A 23,965-nucleotide genomic window follows, 5' to 3' on the forward strand; every position below is an offset into this window, starting at 1 on the left:
TTTTTGGATCATTGCTGCACTAAATTTAAACATCAATTTTGTATTTTTGTTATGCTGTCACATTTTTGCAGCCAACTTCTATGTTTAGATGTTTCTGTGTGTCAGCAAAGATGTAGTACAAGTAACTAAGATTCAGTGAGTTAGTAGTAGCCAGTACATAAAGCTAGATAGCTTATGTGCATCTATTTGTTCGCTGGTCTAATCCTTCTTTTCTCCATCCCCTGTTCGCAGAAGCACAACATATCCTGCTCACACACTCAGTAAGGAATATAATGAGAGGAGCTGAGCCGAGAGCACTGACGCTTCGTCTGCGCAGCTCTGTTAGGGTCAGTTAGGCCCTAACTGTAGCAGGAGCAGTTGCAGAGCATAACTTCTGACACACACAAATAGAAACACATCCATGCAACACACACACACACACACACACACTCACACACAAACACACACAACAGTGCAGACATCCAGGCTCAAACCTGCAAGCTTGCACATAAACACGTACCACTGGAGGCATGCATTAACTCTGGCGCACACACAAATATATACACCCTCTCATGCCAAGGCAGCTACCATCTTGGCTGCCAAGCTATTATCTTAGAAAAATGCAAATGTTCGTCTCTCAAAATTGAAAGTGTCACTGCAAAGCTCAGGGCAATTTGTAAAAATCAAGGCCCTAACTCACTGGAATGTCTTTATGGAAGAGAGAGGAAAGTGAGAGTGAGAGGATTAACAGACTGTTCCATTAGAAAACCAATAACCACAGGCTGAACTAATCTCCCATGATGTTTTAATAAATCGCCTGCTTTTCTGACATTGAGAATGATCTTGCTCCTCCTGCTGGACTTTGTCAATGGCTTTTATGGAGCACTAGCTTTTGCTGTCTGTCCTTCAAATTTGTTTAGCTAGGAGACATATATTACCACTTACTTGGTGTTAAGCTCGCTTCTAGCCATCTATATGCTGGGCAAATGAGGAAAATAATAAGAATGAATAAGAGGGGAATAAAATGTGCAACAATAACTTTGGTGGTTTATAAAGGCAAAACTGAATTTTCTGAAGTTACCTAAGCTAAGACGCGAGTTATACAAATATTATTCTGCAACCAATCTAATCTGCAGTTAGATTGATGGCTGTTGACTTTCATATCATTTTCAACTACTAACTTTGATGTCACAATGACACATTGAGCAGGGTCTGTTGTTTGTGAGGACAGAAATATATTCAAATTTAACTTGATGCTTCTCAATGTTCAGGCCTTAACTTAATCATCAGTTCTGTGCTGTTCTAGACCCAGTCGCATGTTTCTGGTCTCACCTCATCAACAAACCAATCCAAACGAACCCAAACAGCATGAGCAAAATCAAATCACACTGTCTGAATCAAATTGAATCATTAGATCAGTCAGCATGACGGAGGAAATGTGCCAGGCTAATGATCCACTGATTAGCTCTGTGTGTGTGAGAGAGTGAACTTTGTGTGTGTATGTCCATTTTCCTTGTACAAATGGATTGGGGTCTCTTCATACCCTGATGGCATGTGTGCAGGAGTACATCTGTGGATGTCAGAAATCTGAGTATGCGTATGCGTTTTTGTATTAAAATCTGTCTGAGAATACTCACCCAGCACAATGAGGTTGACCTGGCTCCAGTGATACTTCCCTCCAGTCTTGACTTTACAGTAGTACTCCCCAGAGTCAGTCAGCAGCAGGTCACTGATCAGCAGGGAGGCGTCTCCACTCAGGTACTCCCCAGCAAAGGACAGACGGCTGGCCTCAGCGCCCGTCGCCTCATTGGTGTACACCTGGCCTCCAAAGAAGGTAATGATCTGAAAAAAGAAGAGAATGTTTTTAGACGTGTATTATATTTTGTGCTGTTTACCTGCGTTTGAGAACATGGGAAGGAGGTGTTTAGCAGGACGGTTAATAGACATCTGACTAAGGTACCAATTCACGGACCAATTCACATCACCAATATCCCACGGCCACTTCACTTGCCTTACTCTTATTTTTAGAGGGATTTCCTCTCAGACCTGGTACTGCAAACTAATGCTATTTGCTGATGTTGTAACTGTTTATCTTATTAGACCAGCCAGTCCACCAAATAAAGCTTTCCTTTGACTTACCACAATTATCTAACTTCATTTCTATTTCCCAACAGCAATACCCTTGGTATATTTGACTGGTAGCCTGCTATTAACATTTAAAATTACACAGCTGTTATGATGGGGTATGCACAGCTCAATCCTTCACTGGGTGCATAGTCTGAATACCATTTACTCATGGGTAACATTGTTAACAATCACTTTTTAATTAACACTTAAATAATATTTTACAAATGAATCCATTTGCTTGAATGCCAGTACCCTGCCAGTGTTCATTTAGCTGATTGTCTGTGAGTGCCTTTATCTCCTTATGCTCTTTCTACAAGCAGAGCTGTCAAACTGACCAAATAAAAATCTATTCTGGGGATGAGATAAAAGATTAAAGTACCCAAAGTGGCAATGATAAGAAGTTATTGCACTGGCTAGAAAACTAAACAATAGATACACAAAATGTTTTATATGCCAGACAATAAAAAATATATTATATCACTTTACACATTTTACATCTGCCAAGAGGGATGTTTTTATTACTCAGATATTAATCAGTGACGCGGTACTGGTACATAACTGGCAATTAACTGCAAAATTTACTAGATTCAAATATAGATACACGAAACATGCAAAAACGGTTAAATAAATCATCATGTTAAAAGCAATAAATCAATCAATTAATCAATCAGCAACATGATTAATACAACAAACACACCTGATGCAGAACCAAGTAACATGTAAAATTCTTACATCAGGTAGTCTTTTTAAATGGTGTGTTACTGTCAGGGTAAAACAAGTCTCTTAATATGGAGTTATGTGCTGTATGTGCATCTGCATTGTACACAAAGTGCTCACCATCGTACAATTGATTACCACATTTTGCATCCCCTTATTTTGGAATGGCAAAAAGAGTAAAACAAAGAATGTTTTAAAACAACATTTAATGCAAATTCTGGAAGTTCAAATGATTGCAGACTGAAATAATTTTTATTAATTAACTATAATATAAACTATTTTGAGTATGAAACACATTTGTACTAGCTAAATGTGCATTATCATTAAGTTAGGCATAGGGTAAAGTTCACATCCCCTTACATTGAATTAGCCAATAATATTGCACAACAAGCTGGTAAAAATGTTGTTCCACCATCAAGAGTAACAAACATGATCAAGGAACATTTAAAAAAAGCAGTAAAATAAAGAAAATTATATAAGTGCAAATGTGTGAAGCCCCATTGGTAAATTAATATAAATTTACCTGTAATTCATTTCTGATGAAGGAACTTTTATAGCAGCTCACTGGTCAAGAAATATTATGCTGATGAAAAGAAAATATTTGCTTTACACTTTTTGCCATTTCATTTGCAAAATTCTCCACTCAACTGTACATACAATAAATATATGTATGTATACTGTATAGCACATGTACTGTATGTGTATACACATACTGTATGCATAGATATGCATAGATGCATTATACTCATTCGGGCCATGATCAGTTGAAGTGAAATTTTATTATAGCTTTGACTAAATAGGCTAGTGCAGAGACACTAGGATTCAGTTTGTGCATTTTTTCTCCTATTATTTATAGCTTCGTGTTCACAGATTGTTGCAAAGACAGTGTCAGTAAAGGAAAAAAAAATCTGATTAAAGTGATTTAAAACCAAACTACAATGTTTTCATTCTGTCTACTCTGCCTATTTATGTCTCTGTTTCTTTTGCTTTTTTTTTTTTTTCTCCCACTTTCTCTCCATCCACATACACAAACACAAACAAACACAGCTGTCACAGTGGCCTATTACTCAGGGCAAGTGAGAGCCTGCAGATGGGGACTGCTAAATGCCGGTGCCACGGCCCATGAGTGCCTAAGAAACAGGGGCACCTGCTGTGATCACAGGTGACAACTGGTTACACATGCACACGCAAACACACACACACGCACACACACACTAACACACACACACAGGGTCTAAGTAAAAATGTAATGTACAAACACATGATGGATACGAACAGACATACATTTCTCTGTTCTAGCTACAGGTACAGAAAGTTACACCCCCGGGCACCTAAACAAAGTGGAACATATTTTTAAAGCATCTTCCTACAGGCACAGTTCTGCTACCTTCATAACATTTATTACGTACATGTGAATGACTACACCGTACACTACACAACATGTGCATGTATGTGTTTTTATGCTTCTACTGAGCACATGCTTATGAGACTAACAGAGAGATGGTAAAAGTGCTGGTGAGTTGTAAGAACTTAAGCAGTGCTTAGAGAAATGACCTGGGGATGTTACCATATTACATTGAGTAAAACTGTTTGTTGTCAACAAGAGAGAGTCGTTTCAGAACAAAAAGAGCATTTAATGTTTGGCAGCGACAAATCCTGAGCTCTGCGTGTTTATTACTGGTTAAAACAAATATTTTTTTAGACAGTTACTAAGCCAATATTTAATATACACTCTCCACATACTGTAGGATTGTGATAACAAAATATAAAACGGATTTTGAACCTTTACTGTAAACCGTAAACTGGTGGGGGGAGGCAGTGGTTCAGTTGGTAGAGTGGCCGCCCCATTCTTCCCAAACACATGTTAAAGTTTCCCTGGGCAAAGACACTGAACCCTCGACAGCCCCTCCCCATCGGTAGACATTGGGAGGGTCAGGAAGTGTATCCGGTGTTAAAACTGTGCCGAATAAACCCTGAACTCACGGGATAAACTGAAAGGACAAGAAAAAAATGTAAGCAGTAAACTCACACTAATATGACTTTGGCTTGCCTATTTCCAAGAAAGGTTTCCTATTTGTGGAAAGTAAAAGCTTTGATCTGAAATTTTTATGAAATTCAGAGAATGCCCAGCTCACCCTCTGTCACCAGCTCATCTCTGTCCTTAACATACTGCATGTAGTATGTACATTTGTTAACAGAAGCTAAATGTTGACAAGATGCGATTTTCCTCTCAACACGACCTTCCAGCAGAACAAAAGGATCATTTATTCATTCAGCTACAGGCACACTCTCTTTCCTAATCAAATTTTTAGATGTTTGATTTTAATTAATGGTGCCTTCAATGTTATCATCTTGTTAAATATTCATCGCAATGTGGCAGCCCCCCTCTGAATTATCAAGGCATAAGACACTTGTTTTCTCCTTTCTGCCATTCCTAGCCCCTCTGTTTCCCCTCCACGTTTTCCTTTCTTGTCCTTCTTACAGCGTTATGCTTCTCTGTTCTGATTCACAAATCAGTGCACAAATATCTTCTAAAAGAGAGAAAGAAAATATTTTTTCCAACAGAAAGTTGGTGAGAGTTTATGTTCTCTTCTCAGAAACCAAATTCAATTTGTGTGAAGGTAGGCAGTGACTGAAAACCAGTGAAATCATAACAAAATTACTTCAGAGACTGTCAAGACCTTCACAGAGGTGATGCTTTATTCAGGACAGGATAGCTGCTCGGCTGTTTTAAGCTGCAAGATACAATGAAGTCTAGAATCAACTGCCATTGACTGATTTCATTTATAGGTAAAACGTTTAAAAGACAATGTGTATAATACAATGAATACATAATTCAGTCCTACAGTGTGAAACCTTGAAAATCATTACACACACAAAAATGATATGATTAACTACAAAGAAAGCAGTGCCTGATATGCACTATGTGTCTAATTATGTGAGCTAACACTTGGCAAAATTGTGCCTTCTTCAGAGCTTAAAAGGAATTGTGTGCATAGTCTCAGTCCAACCACAGCTGCAGTGTGTTGGTGAAGCAGTGTGCAATAAAATCTCAAGTAAACCTAGTGTCTCTAGTGTAGTGTTTTTTTAAAGAAGAAATACTGCAGCACTGCTGCTCTGTGAGTTAGAATGAGGTCAAAGTAATATTGGTTATGCCAAAAAGTGAACAGGCACCTTTAAGATTAAAGGTCATGTAAAACCTTGTTCCTCTGTCTCTTATAGGTGTTGAAAGTTATCTTGGTGAAACTTGTCAATTTAAAATTATGTTCAAATTGTTGTTTTAGTTTGTAGTTCTTTTATGCTGTAGAAATTTTAGTGAACGGTCCAAGGTTGCAACTGCAAAACGGGTAAGGGAGCAATCCGCAGCACAATTGTTCCTTTGCTGAAGCCACTAAAACTCAAAGTGCCACAATAACTTCAGCCATTGAGATAATGTGCAACAATTATCTGCTGGTTATCACTCAGCAAGATGTGCATGAAAGAAAGACAAACAATAGGTAAAACCTATGTAAACGTGAAAGAGAAATATGCTAGATAATATGCTACATAAAAAGACAGTAGACAGAGGTTTTATGTTTTAGTGCAAAAGTTCCCATGGCCATTTTGTAAGTCCCCTAGAAAGGGTTATAAAGTCTATAACTCCAGGATACAAAGGCTTAGAAAATGTGTTCAAGTTGTTCTTGTGTTTATGATCTGCCTCAGGCACAAAAAACACCTTTACTTTTACTGTGAAAGAACAGAAATTAGGCTACTTTTTCTGGCAATAGCCAGTTAAAGTTAAATTTTTTTTTTTTACTTTACTTCACAGTAGTTTAATTATGCCTCACAAACCAAATTAGCAATAAGTCATTGTAATCACAGTCAGGTTACAGTGAAAATAATTGTTGACAGCATACAAAGGGGATACAAGAAAGCAAAAAGAATCTCACCACTTTCTGTTTGGAGTTTGGTTTTTGCAGTAGCCACTCAATGTCAAGAGAGCTGGATGATGGAAACTGATGGTGGCAGGGTAAGGTGGCATTGTCCCCAACGACCTTCTTCATCTCTGTCTGGGCACCCACCGACAGCAGGCTGAAAAGGACTGAGGAAGAAGGAAGAGGGATAGAAAGAGGCAAAAAAAGGAGAAGAAGAGGTGGTGAGATGTCAGATTGGGACTCCAGCTCAATCCAAACTTAAGACAAGAGGCAAACGTTGGGGATATGAAGTAAAACCACGGCGATAGAGGAAAAAGTGAGACAGAAGACACAGGGGGGGACTCAGGATCCAAATCACTCTTTGACAGATGCTCAAATATGTCACACCCTGACACTGAAGAGAGTCAGAATGGAAATTCTTTTTACAAGAAATAGAGTTTGGCATATGAGGTCAGTATTATGGTGATCTTTTTTACCCTATTTTGACAGGGGCACTCAAAATGCACATTCATATTCACAGCAACAGCTCTAGGAAGTTGTGGCCTGAAAAAGAAGGTAGCAACAGAGCAACAGAGCAACACAACAGGGGGCAACAAAACATGAGAAATAATAATTTTGCTTTAAAATTGAAGAGACAGTTAGTTAGTTTCCTAACTATCCCCGGATACATTTGTATTTGTTTTTGTGTGACAAAGTACAAAAAATGGGTACAGGTTTGACATTTTCAACTATTGCACAACAACTATGCAGGCTTTATCATACACATACCAAAAATATTGCGAAATACAGTGAGTGAAGAGTTTGTACTGAAGTAAAAATAATTAAGAGTGTGTGCACACACAAGCCTCCTTGGGCACTGGCCAGACTGTCAGGGCCTGTGTCTCAGCGGGGTAGCAGCAAGGCTAATTTACTGCAGGATGCTGGACAGCCCATTGGGCTTGAGTGGAATTAGCCAGGGGCGTCACTGGGGGTTACTGGAAGCTGGAGCTGTAGATGGTGTTTGTGTGCGTCTAGAGAGGGTGGTGCACTGCTGAGATATTCAACTCCCTACACCTGGTAGAAATACAATACTGGAGAGCTCTGCCTCCACTGAGCTTACACACTGAATTATGACAGATATTTTTAGCTCTATAACATTCAACTTAAATACCTGTCTTTAATTTAATTGCCAAACAAGCCAGTAGCTCCAGAGGATTCCGGGTTCTTAAAATAAAGTTATCCAGCCCAGCAGATGCTCATTTGGTATTGTGCAGAAATTTACAGGTTGTGTAAATATTGCTTTATATCTTCTTTTCATTGTCATGCTGCTTAATAGGTGCTCTGTGGGTCCCTCAATTTGCACAAAATAAATAATCATTATGGTGTGAGATGGGTAGAGTATTTGAAAAGAAAAAAAAACTATGTGGCTTCACCGTTGTAACATCTGCAATTGAGTAAATTAACCAGCTGATTGTTAAAAGAATGCTTTGGTGCACAGCAGACACAATCACATGCTGTCAAATGTTCCACAGAAGGCCATATGTAGCCTGCAAATGCATCAGCACTTACTGGGTGCATGTCCACTTGTTCCCTGGTCCACCCTGACAGGAGCCAACACCCTGTCCCATAAGTGATCTTAAAGTCCTGGAAAATGTCAGCTTTGTGCTGTGAAACCACTGAGTCAGTGCTGACGCAGGGCACAGAGGAAAACAGAAGCCTCACAGAAACCACTTCTTCCAAAACAGCTTCACCCATACTGGTGACTTCATCTGGTGGATTTCACGCATTCTCCGAGTTTTGTTAAGCACCACATCTACCTTGTGCACCTTCTACTATAAACACAACCTCCAAGCTGCTCTCTGTCAGTCATGTTTAAGGTTTTAAATTGGCATTTATCAGTGAGACACATACACACATATGCACAGAGACAGTCAGCTGAGTTGGACCTCCTGCTTTGTTGAAGCCATTAGTCAGCAGAAAAGTAAGGGCCACCCCCCTTCTCAGAGGAGCTCCTAAACCCTGAAGGTATCCCCGTTTATGACTTTTTAATGCAGCATTTGCCGGGTCATTCATCTTGTGGGCTTCCCACTGATATTCGTTTGAAAGTAAGAAAAAAGGGAGAGAAGAAGGACAAGTCATGCTGTGTGTGTGTCAGTGTGCGTGTGTGTTACAGTGTGTGTGCAAGGTAGATTGGACCTAATGGTGTGAGTTTTTACTTTATGGTAGTGTGAGGATGTGCAGGGAGACCATTGCCCACCATCTCCCATCAGTTCCTCAGACTAGCTTTGTAATTGTTCTGCTCACTCATTAGCAGCTCGGGGTTGAACCCAGCACTGTATAGCTATATTGGCAAGCTATCTAAGCTATATTGGCTATATTGGCTCTTCCATTCTCAGCTCCCGCCTCCTCTTTAATTGCTCACTACTAAAAATGCAGAGTAAACCTGAAAGACAGACAGGGCAAGTATGTACTTGACTTATTACTAGTTAACACTTACTGACCTTCAATCAATCAATCACTAGGGTCAACTCTGGCATTGCTGGTGTGCTGAACTGCACCATAAACTATGAGCATTTTAAAGGAAAAAGAAAATTGTATAGGGGACAGAAATTAAAAATAAAAATAGTTGTTCCAGAAACAGAGACAAACGGAGACAAATCAAGGTTGAGGTTTCCTAGTATACAATCACTTCTCCCCACTTTCTCACTTATTTATAGTCTTGCAGAGGGGCTTTTGTGCTGCGGAATGGATGACACAGTGCACCCAAAATAAGCTTGCATTGATGTGAGTTTCCAATCGCAGTTGGATTGGTCTAATTCACCGTGTGCACAGCTGGGATGGTTGGACTGCAAGACACCATCATTTGTGTCAACATTAACTATGAGACACAACAGAATTTACCTCTGTGGCAGCTATGCAAACACCATATGATAATTTGATTTGTTGGTCAAGTGTGGGTTTATGACCTTGGCATTTAATTTGCAGTAAGGTGACCTTGAAACAATAAAAACTGTGAACTATATTGAGTCTAGATAACATTTCTGGTAACTGTGCTGTTTGTGTATTTACATGTCTTCATGAAATTCCATAAAGACCTGGGAAAGGCCATCTGAAAAACCTTGGCACCTTGAGGGAGAGATAAATTTAGAGAGGGCTTGTGATATGGTAGCGGGTGCCATATCCTCTAACCCCCTTTCTCTTTCATTGTGTCTGTTTTTCTCAGCTGTGTTTGGCTCAGCTTCATGCTTCCATTTGTGGCTCGGAAAGAAGCATATCATAATTAACAAAAGTAAGAGGGAGCTAACACCAGAGGTTTCGAAAGAGAGAAAGAGTGTGAAAGAGCGAAAGATACACACAATTGACAAAGAAAGAGAGAGCGAGAGGCTAGGGCAAAATATAGAGGAACCAATTTCTATGAAAAGGCCCTAGGGGGAGTTGTGCTCCAGTAAATCCGCCTTACAGAGCCCTACAATCTTATTATAGTGTGGCCAGTGAGACGGACAGACAGACAAACAAGGCAGGCCTGGATCTTTCACAGTGCCCAAAGTCAAGCCCCATATCCCCTCAGTCAGCACATCCGACTGGCTGGGGCCTTCACCATGTACAAAGCTTATGACCTCTGGTACTCAAACACAGCACATCAGAAGGGAGGAGGGGAGAGAGAGATTGTGTGTGTGGGTGTGCGTGTGTGTGTGTGTGGGGGGGGGGGGTAAAGGACAGAGAAAAATGGGTTGAGGGAGGGGAAGAGGGATGGTGCAATGCCTTATTTTGAGCACTTACTGTAAGTCACTGGTATGGAGGAAGGATTATACCGTCACAAAAGTGGTTTTAGTCACAGGTTAGCAAATGCACAAAAGGAGAAAAAGATCAGAGGCGTCACTGTTCTATTTTCATTTTGACAATGACAGTGTATATTCATACTGGTTTTCCTGTCTAGAATGCGCACCAGTCTACATTTTATATACCCGCTTGACCTGCGTGTATATGATATATGCTTTATGTGAATATATGCTCTGTCACAAAGATATATCCAACACTGTCTGCATAGCAGGGCCTTTCTTTGCCAATATTATGTTGGTGCCTCAGCACATAGACCTATGATTTGTATGTAATACAGCTGCTGTCATACGGCATAAAGACACATGTGGCTAATGTGTATGGCCACTTTACAGCAGGCCAAAGTAACTATGATCTCCCAACATCGCCAATCTGTACATGAACAGACAACAAGGAACTGATGCAGGAGAAAGATGAATGTTTAGGATAAGGCCTCCAGACAAATTCTCTAAAATTATGGACTTCATGCATATAAATAGCAAAATCTGATCAAGCAAATGTAAACACAATTCATCTATTCTGCTGACATACAGCTCGATTTTAGCTGACACGGGAACGTGCTGAAAGAAGCATAGGGCTGATGAGACAAAAGTAAAATACTGTGCTGTTTAAAAGAATGTGCTGTTTCCACCAAGAGCACAACACTATGTGTGGTCTGAAATAAGGATCCACATTACATTATACAACACGTACACACGCACACATGTATATGTATGTATGTATATATACATATATATAGACACACACACATATATACACACACACACATATATACATATATGCGCCCAATGTAGCTCAAAGATTCATAGGTAGGAGCTAACATCTTCCCCATCTTTCTTTCCTGATTTGTTTGGGGATCTTGAGACACTTGCTTGAAACACCAAGAAATCCTTAGATGTCTCAGCAGACAAGAGGCTGCCTCCAGTTGTCAGTGCAAACTGAGCGCCTACAAAAACAATCCCCACGCACACTGTGTGAGAGAGTCCTTTATTCATACAGCCACAGCTCCCTTTTAATTATAGCTTCTTTAAGGGTAAGTCTCTTTTTAATGTACGAAGTTATCATGCCCCATTAAAACACATGTTTTGAATATGGCACACTACACTAGTCTCCTTGTAGTTTCAAGGTCCAACTCATGAATATATTACTTCTGTAAAAATCAAAGGAGCTGTTTTTTCTCTGACTGGAGGCTGGCACTTTGAAGGGACAAAATCCCATAATTCTCCTTGCCTCACATCCAGCAACCCATGCTCCCTTCTGCTGATACTGAGTTTTTGCTGGCAACACTTTACAATACAGTGCATATTATTACCAAGGGATGAGTAATGAACAAACAATATGTAACTGCTAATTAGTAATAGCTTAAAGTAACTCTTAAAATAACTCTTTCTGCTTTATGTTGTAAAAAACAACTACTTTGCGTTACATTTTTGCGTTACATACGTGTAGTATGTGCTGATGTGCAGCTAGTGTGAAACTGCTGGATTTATTAAAATAGCAGAATATGTCATTGACACCTTATTACTTGTTATTATTTATGCTGCTGTTTCTTAAGGTACAGTGGAACTGGAACTCAGCATATCACTACTTTGTGTTCATGTTACCAAAGTTTGCTTTTTTGCATCCTTCTAAGCAAAGTACAGTAGCACATCTTACTGAAAACCAGTTTTTTTGACAGCTAAGGGAAATTCTCCAAAAGTGAGGGTGATACTGTTGATGAGTGCTTTTCAAAATCTCTGGCTAGAGCAGTAATGCTTGAGTTTGACAAGAAAAGTACAGAATAGAATTTCCATGATCGCCTCTGTAACCTGGCAGAGGAAGGGAAAAGGGAAATAAAAGGGGTGACCAATGGGAATAGGGAAAAGGTGAGATTAAATACCCCTGAGGTCTGAATGTTGGAAGTCCTTGGAAAATGTTCACCATGTGGTCACATTGCCTTCATTAGCATCCGTTTTCATTAACTCATTAGTGTCACTTCACATGATAAGGACACCATCCTGCTGAGACATCCCCAAAATAGATCAGAAATTACTTTTGCGACAAGCACCGTTAATTCCCCAAAAGTATTCTACATTTTCCCTCAGCAAAATAAGGAAATAAGGAGGAGATGGGGAAAAAAGCTAATAGCTAATTACACTATTCCCTAAGGGTGGCAAAGTCAGTGAAACCTGCTTACAGTGCAATACACATTTTATCAATGCTGCATCTGGTAGCGCCACCCACACTCATGGGTGGAGCTGTCCAAGATGCTATGACTGCTCCATAAATCTTCTGGTTTTAGACTACAACTAGAGCACAGGGAGTAATAGTTCCACTTTAGGCCAAAGTCTTTCAATTCCATGCAGCACTTTCACCAGCCTGCAAAAGAGATGCTGCTTTGGTGAGTGTACATCACCAAATGGAAAGAGTGACAAGCTGGAGGCTTAGATGAACTTTATTCTGCTTCAGAAACACAACAAAAAAGAAAATAAGTATTGTGATTGGCCGAAAGTTGTTTTTTAATTAAAAACCAAATAATCATTGGAGGAATGATGGTCCACATTTAAAACGTTAATTACAGCAATGCATCTTAGAGAGTTCAGCTAGATTTCTGCATGGTGTGTGGGGTTAAACTATTTACAAGGTTACATTCAGCTCCAAAAAACACCATTCAAGATATTTTTCCTCCGTTTAATGTGTTTAGACCGAAAAAGGTCCAAATGTCAAATAGTCCGTTTTGCACTAGATAACATGCTTCAGTTAAATGGGGCTTGGACAGTGACCTCTCTATTTTGCTGTAGCAACGAATCCTCTGAACATCTGGCAAAGCCTAAACAAAGCAGCATGTGTGCATATTCACTTTGTTCTGCATGAGCGTTTCCAAACCTAAGACTATGAAGAAACACGCAGCAGTGAGGAGAGAGAGTTAACGTCTTGCAAAAACTTATCACCAAGGTTACTGAAGCTGTGCGTGTGTATGTGCATGTGTATGTAAAGGGCACATCCTCCCTGCAGCACAAGCACATAGCCTTGAATAAACCCGTGTCCCCAACTGAGAAAACACATTTTAATAGAGGACAGAGGTAAGTAAGTCATTTACCATATTACAATCTCCAATACTGTTGGTAGGAATGTTTTGATGGAGCTCATTTTTACTACCATGTGTCTAAGACTGAGGGGGAAACAACTGCTTGATTTTAAAGTGCTAAGTACGCAATTTGGGCTATCAAACAAAAACAACTGCAAATCCAGTTATGGAAGTTACATTTATTTAAACATAAATCAAATTTTGTTTCCCTCAGGAAAAGAACTCCTCCAGAACATTTTCCCAATTCCCCTGTATTCTGTTTCATGGCTGAGCTTATTTCGTGGTCTGTGTGGCATTAAGGTATTTCTGTTGGCAGGGCTTTGTGAGTAAGAGTGGAAAATATTCATCACAAAGATCTCAAGTGTAGGTACCCACACCACAGTGGAAGTCTGTTCTCCGCTGAGTTCAAGCTCTGTTTGACCCTGCATGGCTGACAGATGGTGCAGTGAGAAACAAGATGAGCTGCATTCGTTAAAACACTGTAGACGACAGGTTTGCCTGCTGCTGATCAACTTATAGCTTTCCTGTTGGGCATTGGTATGGCATGATATCATATCAGCGAAGCAGTACTGAAGTTTGGACAGATGGGATAGCTATGATGTAAACAGCCATATTGCCCACAGTGCACATATTAACAGTCCTTTCCTCCTACAGCTCTTGCAGCCATATTTAGGAAGCATAGGCACAGTTCTCTGTTCCCCAGGACACAAAATGCTCCACCGTTTCCCCAGTTATTTATGCGGTCTAATCTCAATTTGTGGCTGGCAAGCATGTGAATGAACTCTTCTCACATTGTTGAAACGGCTGGACATGGGCACTGACCTCAACGGATCAATACTTAATAAGCCTTTGTGCTGCCAAGTCCATTTTGCTGTAATCTGCAATTTTTTTTATGTCTATTAAGTTGAAAATAGAGCTGACTAGGTGTATGACCACAGGAAGTGAAATGTATCATGGTTGTACAGGCTCTGTCTGATGATGGATGCTTCACAATAGTGTGAGACTAGTGGAAACTTCATACACTATCTGCCTCATGCACCATGAAGTACTACACCCTTGGCTTTTATTAAATGCAATTCAATACCCTGATGGTGTTTTAAAGAAGCATTTAACAACTTGTGGGAAGACAATAAAAGCCACAGTGGGCTATATGGTTAAGTTTTCTGGCATGTGACGAACAAGAGAAATAGGAGGAAAAGAAGGCTGGAGCTTGAGCTATATTTGGAGCACTGAAGTTCAGCTTTAGAAGCAATGTAAGAAAGGCCCAATCTGGATACGTAAGCACAAAATTTTGGGAACTCGTAGTCAGGAGTGTGTGAGTATTCTGGACACTCCTCTTATTCTTCTCCTCTTTCTTGCCTCTATGCGTACCCAGATTTAAGTCCATTATTTAGGTCACAATGATTATTTGTCACTTGCTAAAGTCTCCAGTTCACCTTGGGTTAGACAGCGAAGCCTTTCAGAAAAGATGCTAATTTACTTTGCTGGATCCACGGAGAATAGGAACTAAATACAACCGAGCAGCTCCCATGTTGTACATTTCATCAGCTAATTGAAAACAGACGGGACGCTAACTCCCTCTCTCCATCCGCCCGGCCCTGAGTCACTGACATATTAGTTCTGTCGCCAGTCCTATGGTATGCATCTGACACAAGATTTCAGTTGATAAGTTAAGTGGAAAATAACAAAGCAGGAGACACCTCATAGTCAAATGAGGGGATGATTTTGTGACAGTCACTGATACTGTAGATGCTACTGCTGCTGCAAAGGACAGAGAGGTAACTTATCCATCCAATCGTGTGACTAGGAAGCACTCGCCGATGGCTGCCATTTCCATATAGGTGAGCAGTTGCCACGTCTGTTTTGGCAAATGTATACTGGAAGGTGTTGACTGGTGGGGAAGCTGAGAGAGGCAGAGTGGTGACTGCACTATTGCCAGGGAGGTCGGGGACAGAGCCTGCAAGGCTTCCAGGAATACCTCAGTTAGGTTCATTTAGGAGAGCTAATGGACCAACCTACCATCTGTCCTTATGATTAGCAAAAGCCATTCATGCACGACACTAACCTTATTCACCTACCACACACACACAGGCAAACACACACACACACACACAAACACACACACACACACACACACACACAGGCACACACACTCACACACACACACATATATATATATATAAAACACCTACATTGTGTGGTGGATCCAACACAAAGAGAGAATATCTGGAAATGTTCTGTGCCCTTGGGCTGTAGTTAATTAAAAGCAATATATTTCATACAGCATGTACGTGGAATGCATTGACTTTGGAAAATAAAGCAAGAGACACATTAACTTGTTAAAGGTCAGCCAAGAAAAGTGTGACTCTATAATTCATGACAGTTTAATCCTATTGTACATTTCAGAGGAGCATCAGCATACAAGGCATTAGCACTTTGCAGCTTTCTTTAAGTCCCCTGTCTGCATGTTTTAGGCTTCTAACAGTGATTCTAAAATGCACATGCTCATGTACACACACTCACAGACACGGACGCATGCACGCCCACACACACACACACACACACACACACACACACACACACACACTTTTCCAAACAAACAGGCCTGCCCTTTGTGCTGCTCAGCGCCACTTTTACCCACCTCCCCAAATGTCTAGAAAAGGAATGCCCACGCGGCCACATCCGTGGGCGGAGAGAAGATTGAAACCAGATGAATGGAGCTCGGGTACAGCCTGCTCTCCAGGCCCATATTTCACTCCCCGAAGCCTGATTAAAAGAAGGTGCGGCACTAGCTGAGCCAAGTCAGCTTATTCTGTCTAAGAGAAGGCCATTCGCTTGCAGTGACACCCTGGGCAAAGAGGAAATAGGGCTAAGGTCAAAGCTAAAGTCTCTGCAATTGGCTCACACTGTCCCAGTAGAGGTTTCCTCCATAAAGCAAATCCAGGTCCTAAATTTAACTAGATAAAACATTCTGCCATTATCATTTGAATATACATTTAAATCTGATTCTACCTAAAACACAAATGAATCTGTCACATTTCACTGAGTGTGTGTTGAATGCTTAAAATAGGCCACTGGCATCAAAACATTTAAGTGTTGTGCCAAAGGAAACAAGGCCAATCTACGAGAACTTTGCAGCAAGAATTATCAGCATCAAACAAAACTTAAAATAGCCAATAGAATGTGATTCAGATTACAAGAAACCAAAAAAAAAACCTTTTGTTGATTCCAAGATAGATCACCGTCTGAATTAAAAGATAAAATGTCTTTTTTATTTTGTAAAAGTAAGACCTGTTTTTGCTCCCAAGACACCCTTTTGAATATTGCTTGACTGAATAGTGTGCACCTTAGACATAAATCCTGAATATTTAGAGGATATGACTCTGTGTTTAAGATCTCTGAGGCATATTGTTCATATTTTGCGTCCACAGACATTGCAGCCAAGTGTTGAGCAACACTGCAAACTTTCAAAACGAATTCCTGTGGAAAAGGAAAAAAAAAAAGAAACAGGCATAAATGCCATGTATTGTTCCCTCTTGGTTCGACCAGTAAGTGTAGAATAGTAAAACTAGTCAAGGCAGAAAAGCTTGAGGTCTTGTTATTGTATACATGTGTGTATGTAGACTGATTGAACGGGTGCCATTTGTGCTTGTCTTTTTGACCAAATGTACAAAGTGAAACAGCAAGAGAGAGAGGCAGATGGAGGGACCCTGGATGCTGTTTCTGTGCGCCTGTATTAACACATGTGTTAGTGTGACTGACTGATTAGTGGCCTGTTTTCATCAACTGTCTGCAGTCGCCTCTCCTGAGATAGCAAGACAGCGCAGGAGAATTTCGTACTTTTTTCCAGGGCCGGCTGCTTTCTCTTTCCTTCCCATGCAGCTGGTCCTGGCCACACTCGAGACTCAATGCCAAACGCACTCCCCTCTATCCCCCTTGACATTTCAGCAATGTTACCGCTGAGAGAGTTGTGGCTCGCCTGCCTGCCGCCAGCCTGCACACATGAGTAAATAAAGCCCAGCTCATTTCATTTGCCCATAATGTTTAATCTACATTTGTTTGGTCAACGAGAGGTTAATCTCATTACCTCGTGCTAAATGGCATGCACGGGCATCCTCTGACAAGACGAAGGCTAGACACAAGTTAATTAAAAGAGCAATTAAAAGAAGACAGTAGATCTCACTGACCTGCAGTAGTATATCACTTCCTTTGACATGTAGTGATGTTGGATAACTGTTTTACTGTAGTCTGTCACTAACAACAAACCACATTTCATTACAAACAAAGCCAACTAGAGATGGAACAACAGAAAAACGAGATTAGTTTGATTTGTGGTTGAACATGTGCTTTTAAGTAATCTTTAGCACTAGTAGTGGGTTACCTACTGTGAGAAACCTTATTAAAAGCAAGCCTCACCACAACACACACACACACACACACACACACAGACTTATTACAGCAGTTAATCAAATCCAACAGGTTTGTTAAAAATCTTCAGTAGGCACTGGGCACTGGATTTGACAATTAAATGTGAACATTATGGGTAACACATTACAACAATGCTTTGTATCTAAAAGTTAGATTAGATCTACAGTACAGTTTGTCATAAAGCTAATTACTTGGTGTAACTGTACATTTCACTGGCCTATTGTTTAATTTAGTATACAATGAGTTAATTATAGAAGTTCTTTTAAAGTTAAAGTTACCCAACAATAGCAAATTAGAAGCTATGTAAATGAAGAAATAGAAAGGAAAATGTTCATATTATGAGCTCCAATTAATGAATACCACAAGGCAACTTAATATGAATATAAAAATGGCAAACAGCAATATTGTTTGCTTAATTCCTTTTCTAAAAGATCCTAAACTTTTATATACACACCATGACTTACGTCATAAAGTGATTTACTTCATCCTGAAACATGTAATCTGACTTTACATAATTTCTCCCTTTACGTCCTCTTTATGAGTCCCATTGGACACTGTTCTACGTTCACTGTCCATGTTAACATACAGGAAAGTGTGAGAGCTATAGCCCGCTAGCTGCGTACCCTGTGGCTACTACTACCGGGTTAGACCTCCCTCCAAATGAATCACAAACAAGTCCCTTGGCCTCCGTGACTTAATCCCCTGTGACATCGCCACAGGGAGATGGAGAAAGGGAGCGGAAAGAAAGGAAAACATGCCCTGTGCTCAACTTTCAAGTGAATTAAACATTAGGATGAATGTGTATGAGGTGTATCTGAGGATATGTCATTGAGTTGAGGTATTAATTTAACAGATGATAGCATCTGGATGTGGGGAGTGGATATTTTGTTGGGGCGGGGAAAAAGGAACTTGAATATTTTTTCTTCATAGAAGTAGCAATCACTTCATCTCAGGTTTTACCTTTGAGCTCCCTCTTTTTCCCATGTGTGTATTATGCAAATGTATGCCCCACAGTGCTTTTATTTAAATTTGGCCACAGAGCTTAAGTTTGGGTAGTCCCGAGAGTGTGGCAGCTAAAGCTATAATCAACATCATGCTCCTTTTAGGCATGAAAAAGTATACCCAGGGGGGAGACAATAAATGGATTTATTTTAGGAACCAGAATGTAGAATCTTAGTTAGAGCCAGACATCCTAAGTACTTTGTCCCATATGCATCAGCCCTTTGGCACTTTTTCATTCTTAATTAAAAAAAGAAGAAGGTGCAAGAGGAAAACGACGAAAGCAGTGTGCCGTAACATGAGTGGGAGCAGCTCGGCCTAGCGGTGTATTTTTCTCTCTAAAAGCTCGGAATATGAGTCTCACTTTGCCAGCACACTGCAGGTTGTGCTGATGCAAGGAGCTTTTGTCTTGAGATTAATGAAAGACGTTTGGCTGTTTGACATTTTGGATCCCACACAAAGGTTAAGCACAGCCCCTGACCAGCGAAAGGTTTATGTGGTGCACTACTGAGAACGTTCTGCTCACTCTGGAAAGCAAATCTTTCATCCTACAGTTTCTCTACCATTTTTGAGTGAGGCTCAGCTCTGTTTCAAACAATCTTTTCTTCTTATGTCTGTCTCTGTCTATCATGTACAGACACATTTGATTTCAGTCTGCAAAATTAAAAACTACCAATTGAGGCTAAATTTTTAATTTGTTAACATGTACTTTTATTCTTTCCACCAGGTAATAGCCTGCATACTGACACTCAAAACAACAAAGGGGTTAATGTATGGTCGATGTCAGATGAAGGTTTCAGTGTATAAGCTTTGGGCATGAAGGCAAAGCTATAATTATCTTCAGTGATCCAGAAAGCCAGGTGGCAACTGCAGGTCCCATCTGTCTGTCTGGCCAACACCAGATGATGTATGCAGGCTCTGATGTATTCTTTATTCCCTCTGACCTTTTTTGTTTTAGGATCAACAACAGGCCAACAGGTTTAAGGTTTAAGTTAAAGGACTGTGGAAGAATACATTCTCAAAATTTGTCCAGGGGGTCCAGGAGAAAAATGTAAACACTGTAAATCCACATCAGTACATTAATATTATGGCAGGGGCAACAGCAGTCAGTACAGAAATCCAATGATATTCCGAATAGGTAAAAGGCATCAAATTGACATAGTTGAAATAATTAATATGTGGCACAAAAAGGGAACAGTAAAAAAGTCATAATTTATAAGGTTATAAGGTTTATAAGGATTATTTTGTTGTCTTGCAGGATATCAATATGTAAAAGCCATCTTCTAGATGTTTATTTTGTGGGCCTGGTGACTTAGTGGTAGAGCATTGGGTTGGGATTTGGAAGGCTGCAGGTTCAAATCCCTGTCCCAAGCCCAGACAAATTTAGAGGGTTGTGGCAGGAAGGGCATCCAGTGTAAAAACTGAAGCATTTTTACATTTTTAAAACAGCTGATTAGTAAACGTATCATAAAACAACCCTGCAAACCACACAGCATCACCTGAAACCGATCTCATTAAGTTACACTGTTACCATCCTTATCCATCTTACATCGCTCATTCTAACTGTTCATCAGAACCAATAGAGAACACACACAGTCACACACACACGCACAGCCATTCATTGCCATAAAAGCACACTTTTATCCTCTGCATGGTGCCTGCTCAGCCATGAGTACTTAATGCTTGTGCCATGCATGGCTGGACCAACTCCAGGACAATGACAATGTTTTCTCCTCTGTCCAGAAGAAACTGTTCAGACATGCAGCATTCCTCCTACATGCCACATGCTGATTTGGCACATCCCTAACTGCTAATTTCATCTGAAAAGGGATAAAAAATAAAATAAAATAAAATAAAAAAAAACAGCCCAGCATAGATCAACGTGATGATGCAGCCTTGTTATAACAAATGGCTTAAGAGAGCATATAATGCAGAACCAAGAGTAAGAAGAAACAAGAAGAACAAAGTAAGAGAGTCCATTTTGAACTGCACCACTGCCATGAACCTCAAAATAGATTCTCATTTAAACTTAGAAATATCAATGTAATTTAATGTTGTAAGGATGAGAACATGTCATGTTTATTTTGTCACAGGGCATTCGTAGGAAACAAGTTTTCCTAAAGTTTGATCTAGCTTCCTGCTGAACTGAAACTGCAGAGAAAAACAATGATTGTGTCATCAGAATTTCATTTACTCAAAGAAAGGAAGATTTTAACGTGAAACAGAAATTACTTCTCCTCATTTAATCTGCAGCATAGATCCATTTGCAGCAGACATATGTTTATTTATCCTGGTGTAGACAATCAGGACCACTTTATCTCTCCGTATCCCTCATAGATTAGGTACAAATCTGTTTGCTGAGGGGAAGAGGAGAAATAAGGAGCAATAAAGCTTCTCTCTCTCTTATCCTTGCCATATTAATATTTTTATTAGTGGTGCCTCCCATTGATGCAATGTGACACTTGAGGGTCTGCAAAAGAAGCAAGGCTAACAGCTACCTGAGATCTGTAAGCACTGCTAGTAATGTGCACCATACAGTATAGAGTGTGTTTCAGTGCACCTGCAGAGTGATACCTACTTGAATTGTTAATGCAGATGTTAATTTGCTGCCGGCAGTGCAAAGACATCTGCATCATATGCTGATGAAAGGTTTCGGTGTGAGAGTGATGGAGAAGAAGGCTACGTCTGTATGATTTAATGAGTAGAAGACTTTAGCCTTGAGCGAGGTCTTTGGGAGCAGACACTCATCTTGTGTATAGATAGCATCTCCCGTTCTCTTTCCACATACTTACAAGATGCAGCATTTACACGTTACATATAGAGGTAGTATGCTTGAACACATTTGTACTCTACTATACGCACAGACATGGCAGAAGCCCTCACATACACACTATCTTGATTCTGCATACCTAGCAGGTTTGTGAACACACGTGCATAGAAACTCGAGTGAGAGAGTAATGCTGCCCTAAGCACTGTGCTACTGACTCCCCAGTACGACCTTCAAGCCACAGTGTCCTTCATCTCTGAGATGTTCTTTATTGCAGCCTTTCTCCTATCCCACACTAATCCACAGGGGCGAGGAACATCTGCAGGAGCATGGAGAGAATAGATGGAGGGACCCTCTTCCTCTTTTTAGCACATTCATTTTCAATAGCAAATGTATAGCTATGACTACAATATGCCATATGTATTATTATTGTATATGCATATGATATGTCCATATGATATGTCCTATACTACTGTACTACACTACATATACTTATGTAGATCATCTCAACTGTTAAAAGCAAAGGTCAAATGCGTAATGACATTTGAAGGGCTGTTCATTTGTATGAAGTTTCCACTGGCACAGTACTGAATTTTTCAATACAGAATGCAGTAGAAGAAAGATGATCAGTGAATGTCTGTGCTCTAGTCAGTTGACTGTTGCTGTAATGTCACTGGGTTTTCGGAGGAATTACTTTTAATGTTATTCTGTCTCCCACACCTGAATGTCACTGGCTTTTAATTGGCCCTTTTGTGAAGTGGCATGTTACTTGTGTCTGGGAGCTATGAATGGATAAAGCAGATGGGGGTTATATACAGTGTATATGGTTTCCTTTTCTGCTAACTAGTTCCAGTTATGGGACCAAGCTAGGGTACGGGGCTCTTGCCAAATTGTTAAAGTGATTGAACGTGTGCCATTTTAAATGGATTAATCATCATTGTAAACAGGCTGCTCCACTGCTGCATTGTTTCATAAATGCCAGAAAGTTACACGATGAAGTGCACAGAAGATAAATGTTTAGATTTCATTGCAAAAAAGGTTTATTATCTCCACACATAAAAGCCTACTGCAGTGCCACTGATGCACTGCAAAGTTTTATATTAATAGATGGTGGTGTACAGTAGTAATGCATACAACAACATGGACCGTCGTCTTTAAGCATGGTAGTGCATTAAAAAAAAACATTCTGCAGAAGCACATGCAATATGTTGTTACGTACCCTGGGAGTAAAATATTCAGAGGTCAGAGGTGACAGTAGTCACAGCTGCTCTAAAGTCTATTGCCAACGGGTTCCAGAGATAAATGGAGACTAATCAGACACATACACAGTCACTCTCATGCTGTCTCTCACATACACGTACAATATATAGCCAAGCAAAAGGGCAACAGTACATGACAAGCAACAACAATCATGTGATGTGAGCTGTATGATTCAGCATTACGTTCACTATATTCATCAAGTTTTGATGAAGAGTAAATTAATTAATTACCCCCTACTGTACACCAATTAATTTCCAAAATATTGACCGGAAATAAAATAATTATGTTGGCTGATTTTTTTATGTTATCATCCTCTCAATACAGTCCTTTGGATTGAAATCTCATTACCCTCATTATGTGCATACACATACAAATACTGTATCATATCAATTGACACCTCATGTCAAACTCCGAACCTCTTGACGACTTTTTTCTCTTATTCGTCAACAGTGACACTTATGTGTCTGATGGGTATCTCCAACTGTGCCACACTACTGGCCTCACAATAGCCTCTTGACCACAGCAAACCTCAGTGCCTATCACACCCTGCTGGTTCACAGAAGAAGCCAAGACGTCCTGTCGTTGACAAGTGGCTAATGATCCCTCTTGCTCAGGGAAACACTCACATTTTCAAGCCTCGACTGTATCCACCCAGTCAGCCTGAGGAAACTGCAGATCCACTGTTAGTGGTTAAAGTTTTGAAATGTAACAGGAATCTGAGGAAGGAGCCAAATGGGAATATGTTGTGCAAATGGTACTGAAAAAGAAGAAAAAACTCATATGAGCATTTCACTTTCAGGAAGTAAAATGAGTTGTTTTTGTATACAGAACTTAGTGTCTCAGAGGAAGCACTTAGACTCAGATAAACACATGAAGAAGAGGAATAAACAC

At 40.1% G+C, this 23,965-nt stretch overlaps 1 protein-coding gene across 1 annotated transcript in view; it reads right to left on the reverse strand.

Moving 5' to 3' along the window:
• The window catches only part of clmpb (CXADR like membrane protein b), a 63,224-nt gene that overhangs the window by 10,269 nt on the left and 28,990 nt on the right, over window positions 1-23,965 (reverse strand). The window contains exons 2-3 of the mRNA XM_067507709.1: window positions 6,753-6,904; window positions 1,617-1,821 (exon numbers count right to left, since the gene is read on the reverse strand). Coding sequence (XP_067363810.1) covers window positions 1,617-1,821; window positions 6,753-6,904 — 357 coding nt within the window. The remainder of the gene's footprint in view (window positions 1-1,616; window positions 1,822-6,752; window positions 6,905-23,965) is intronic.

This window comes from Channa argus, chromosome 6 (assembly GCF_033026475.1).
Source record: "Channa argus isolate prfri chromosome 6, Channa argus male v1.0, whole genome shotgun sequence".
In the NCBI taxonomy this organism is placed as follows: domain Eukaryota; kingdom Metazoa; phylum Chordata; class Actinopteri; order Anabantiformes; family Channidae; genus Channa; species Channa argus.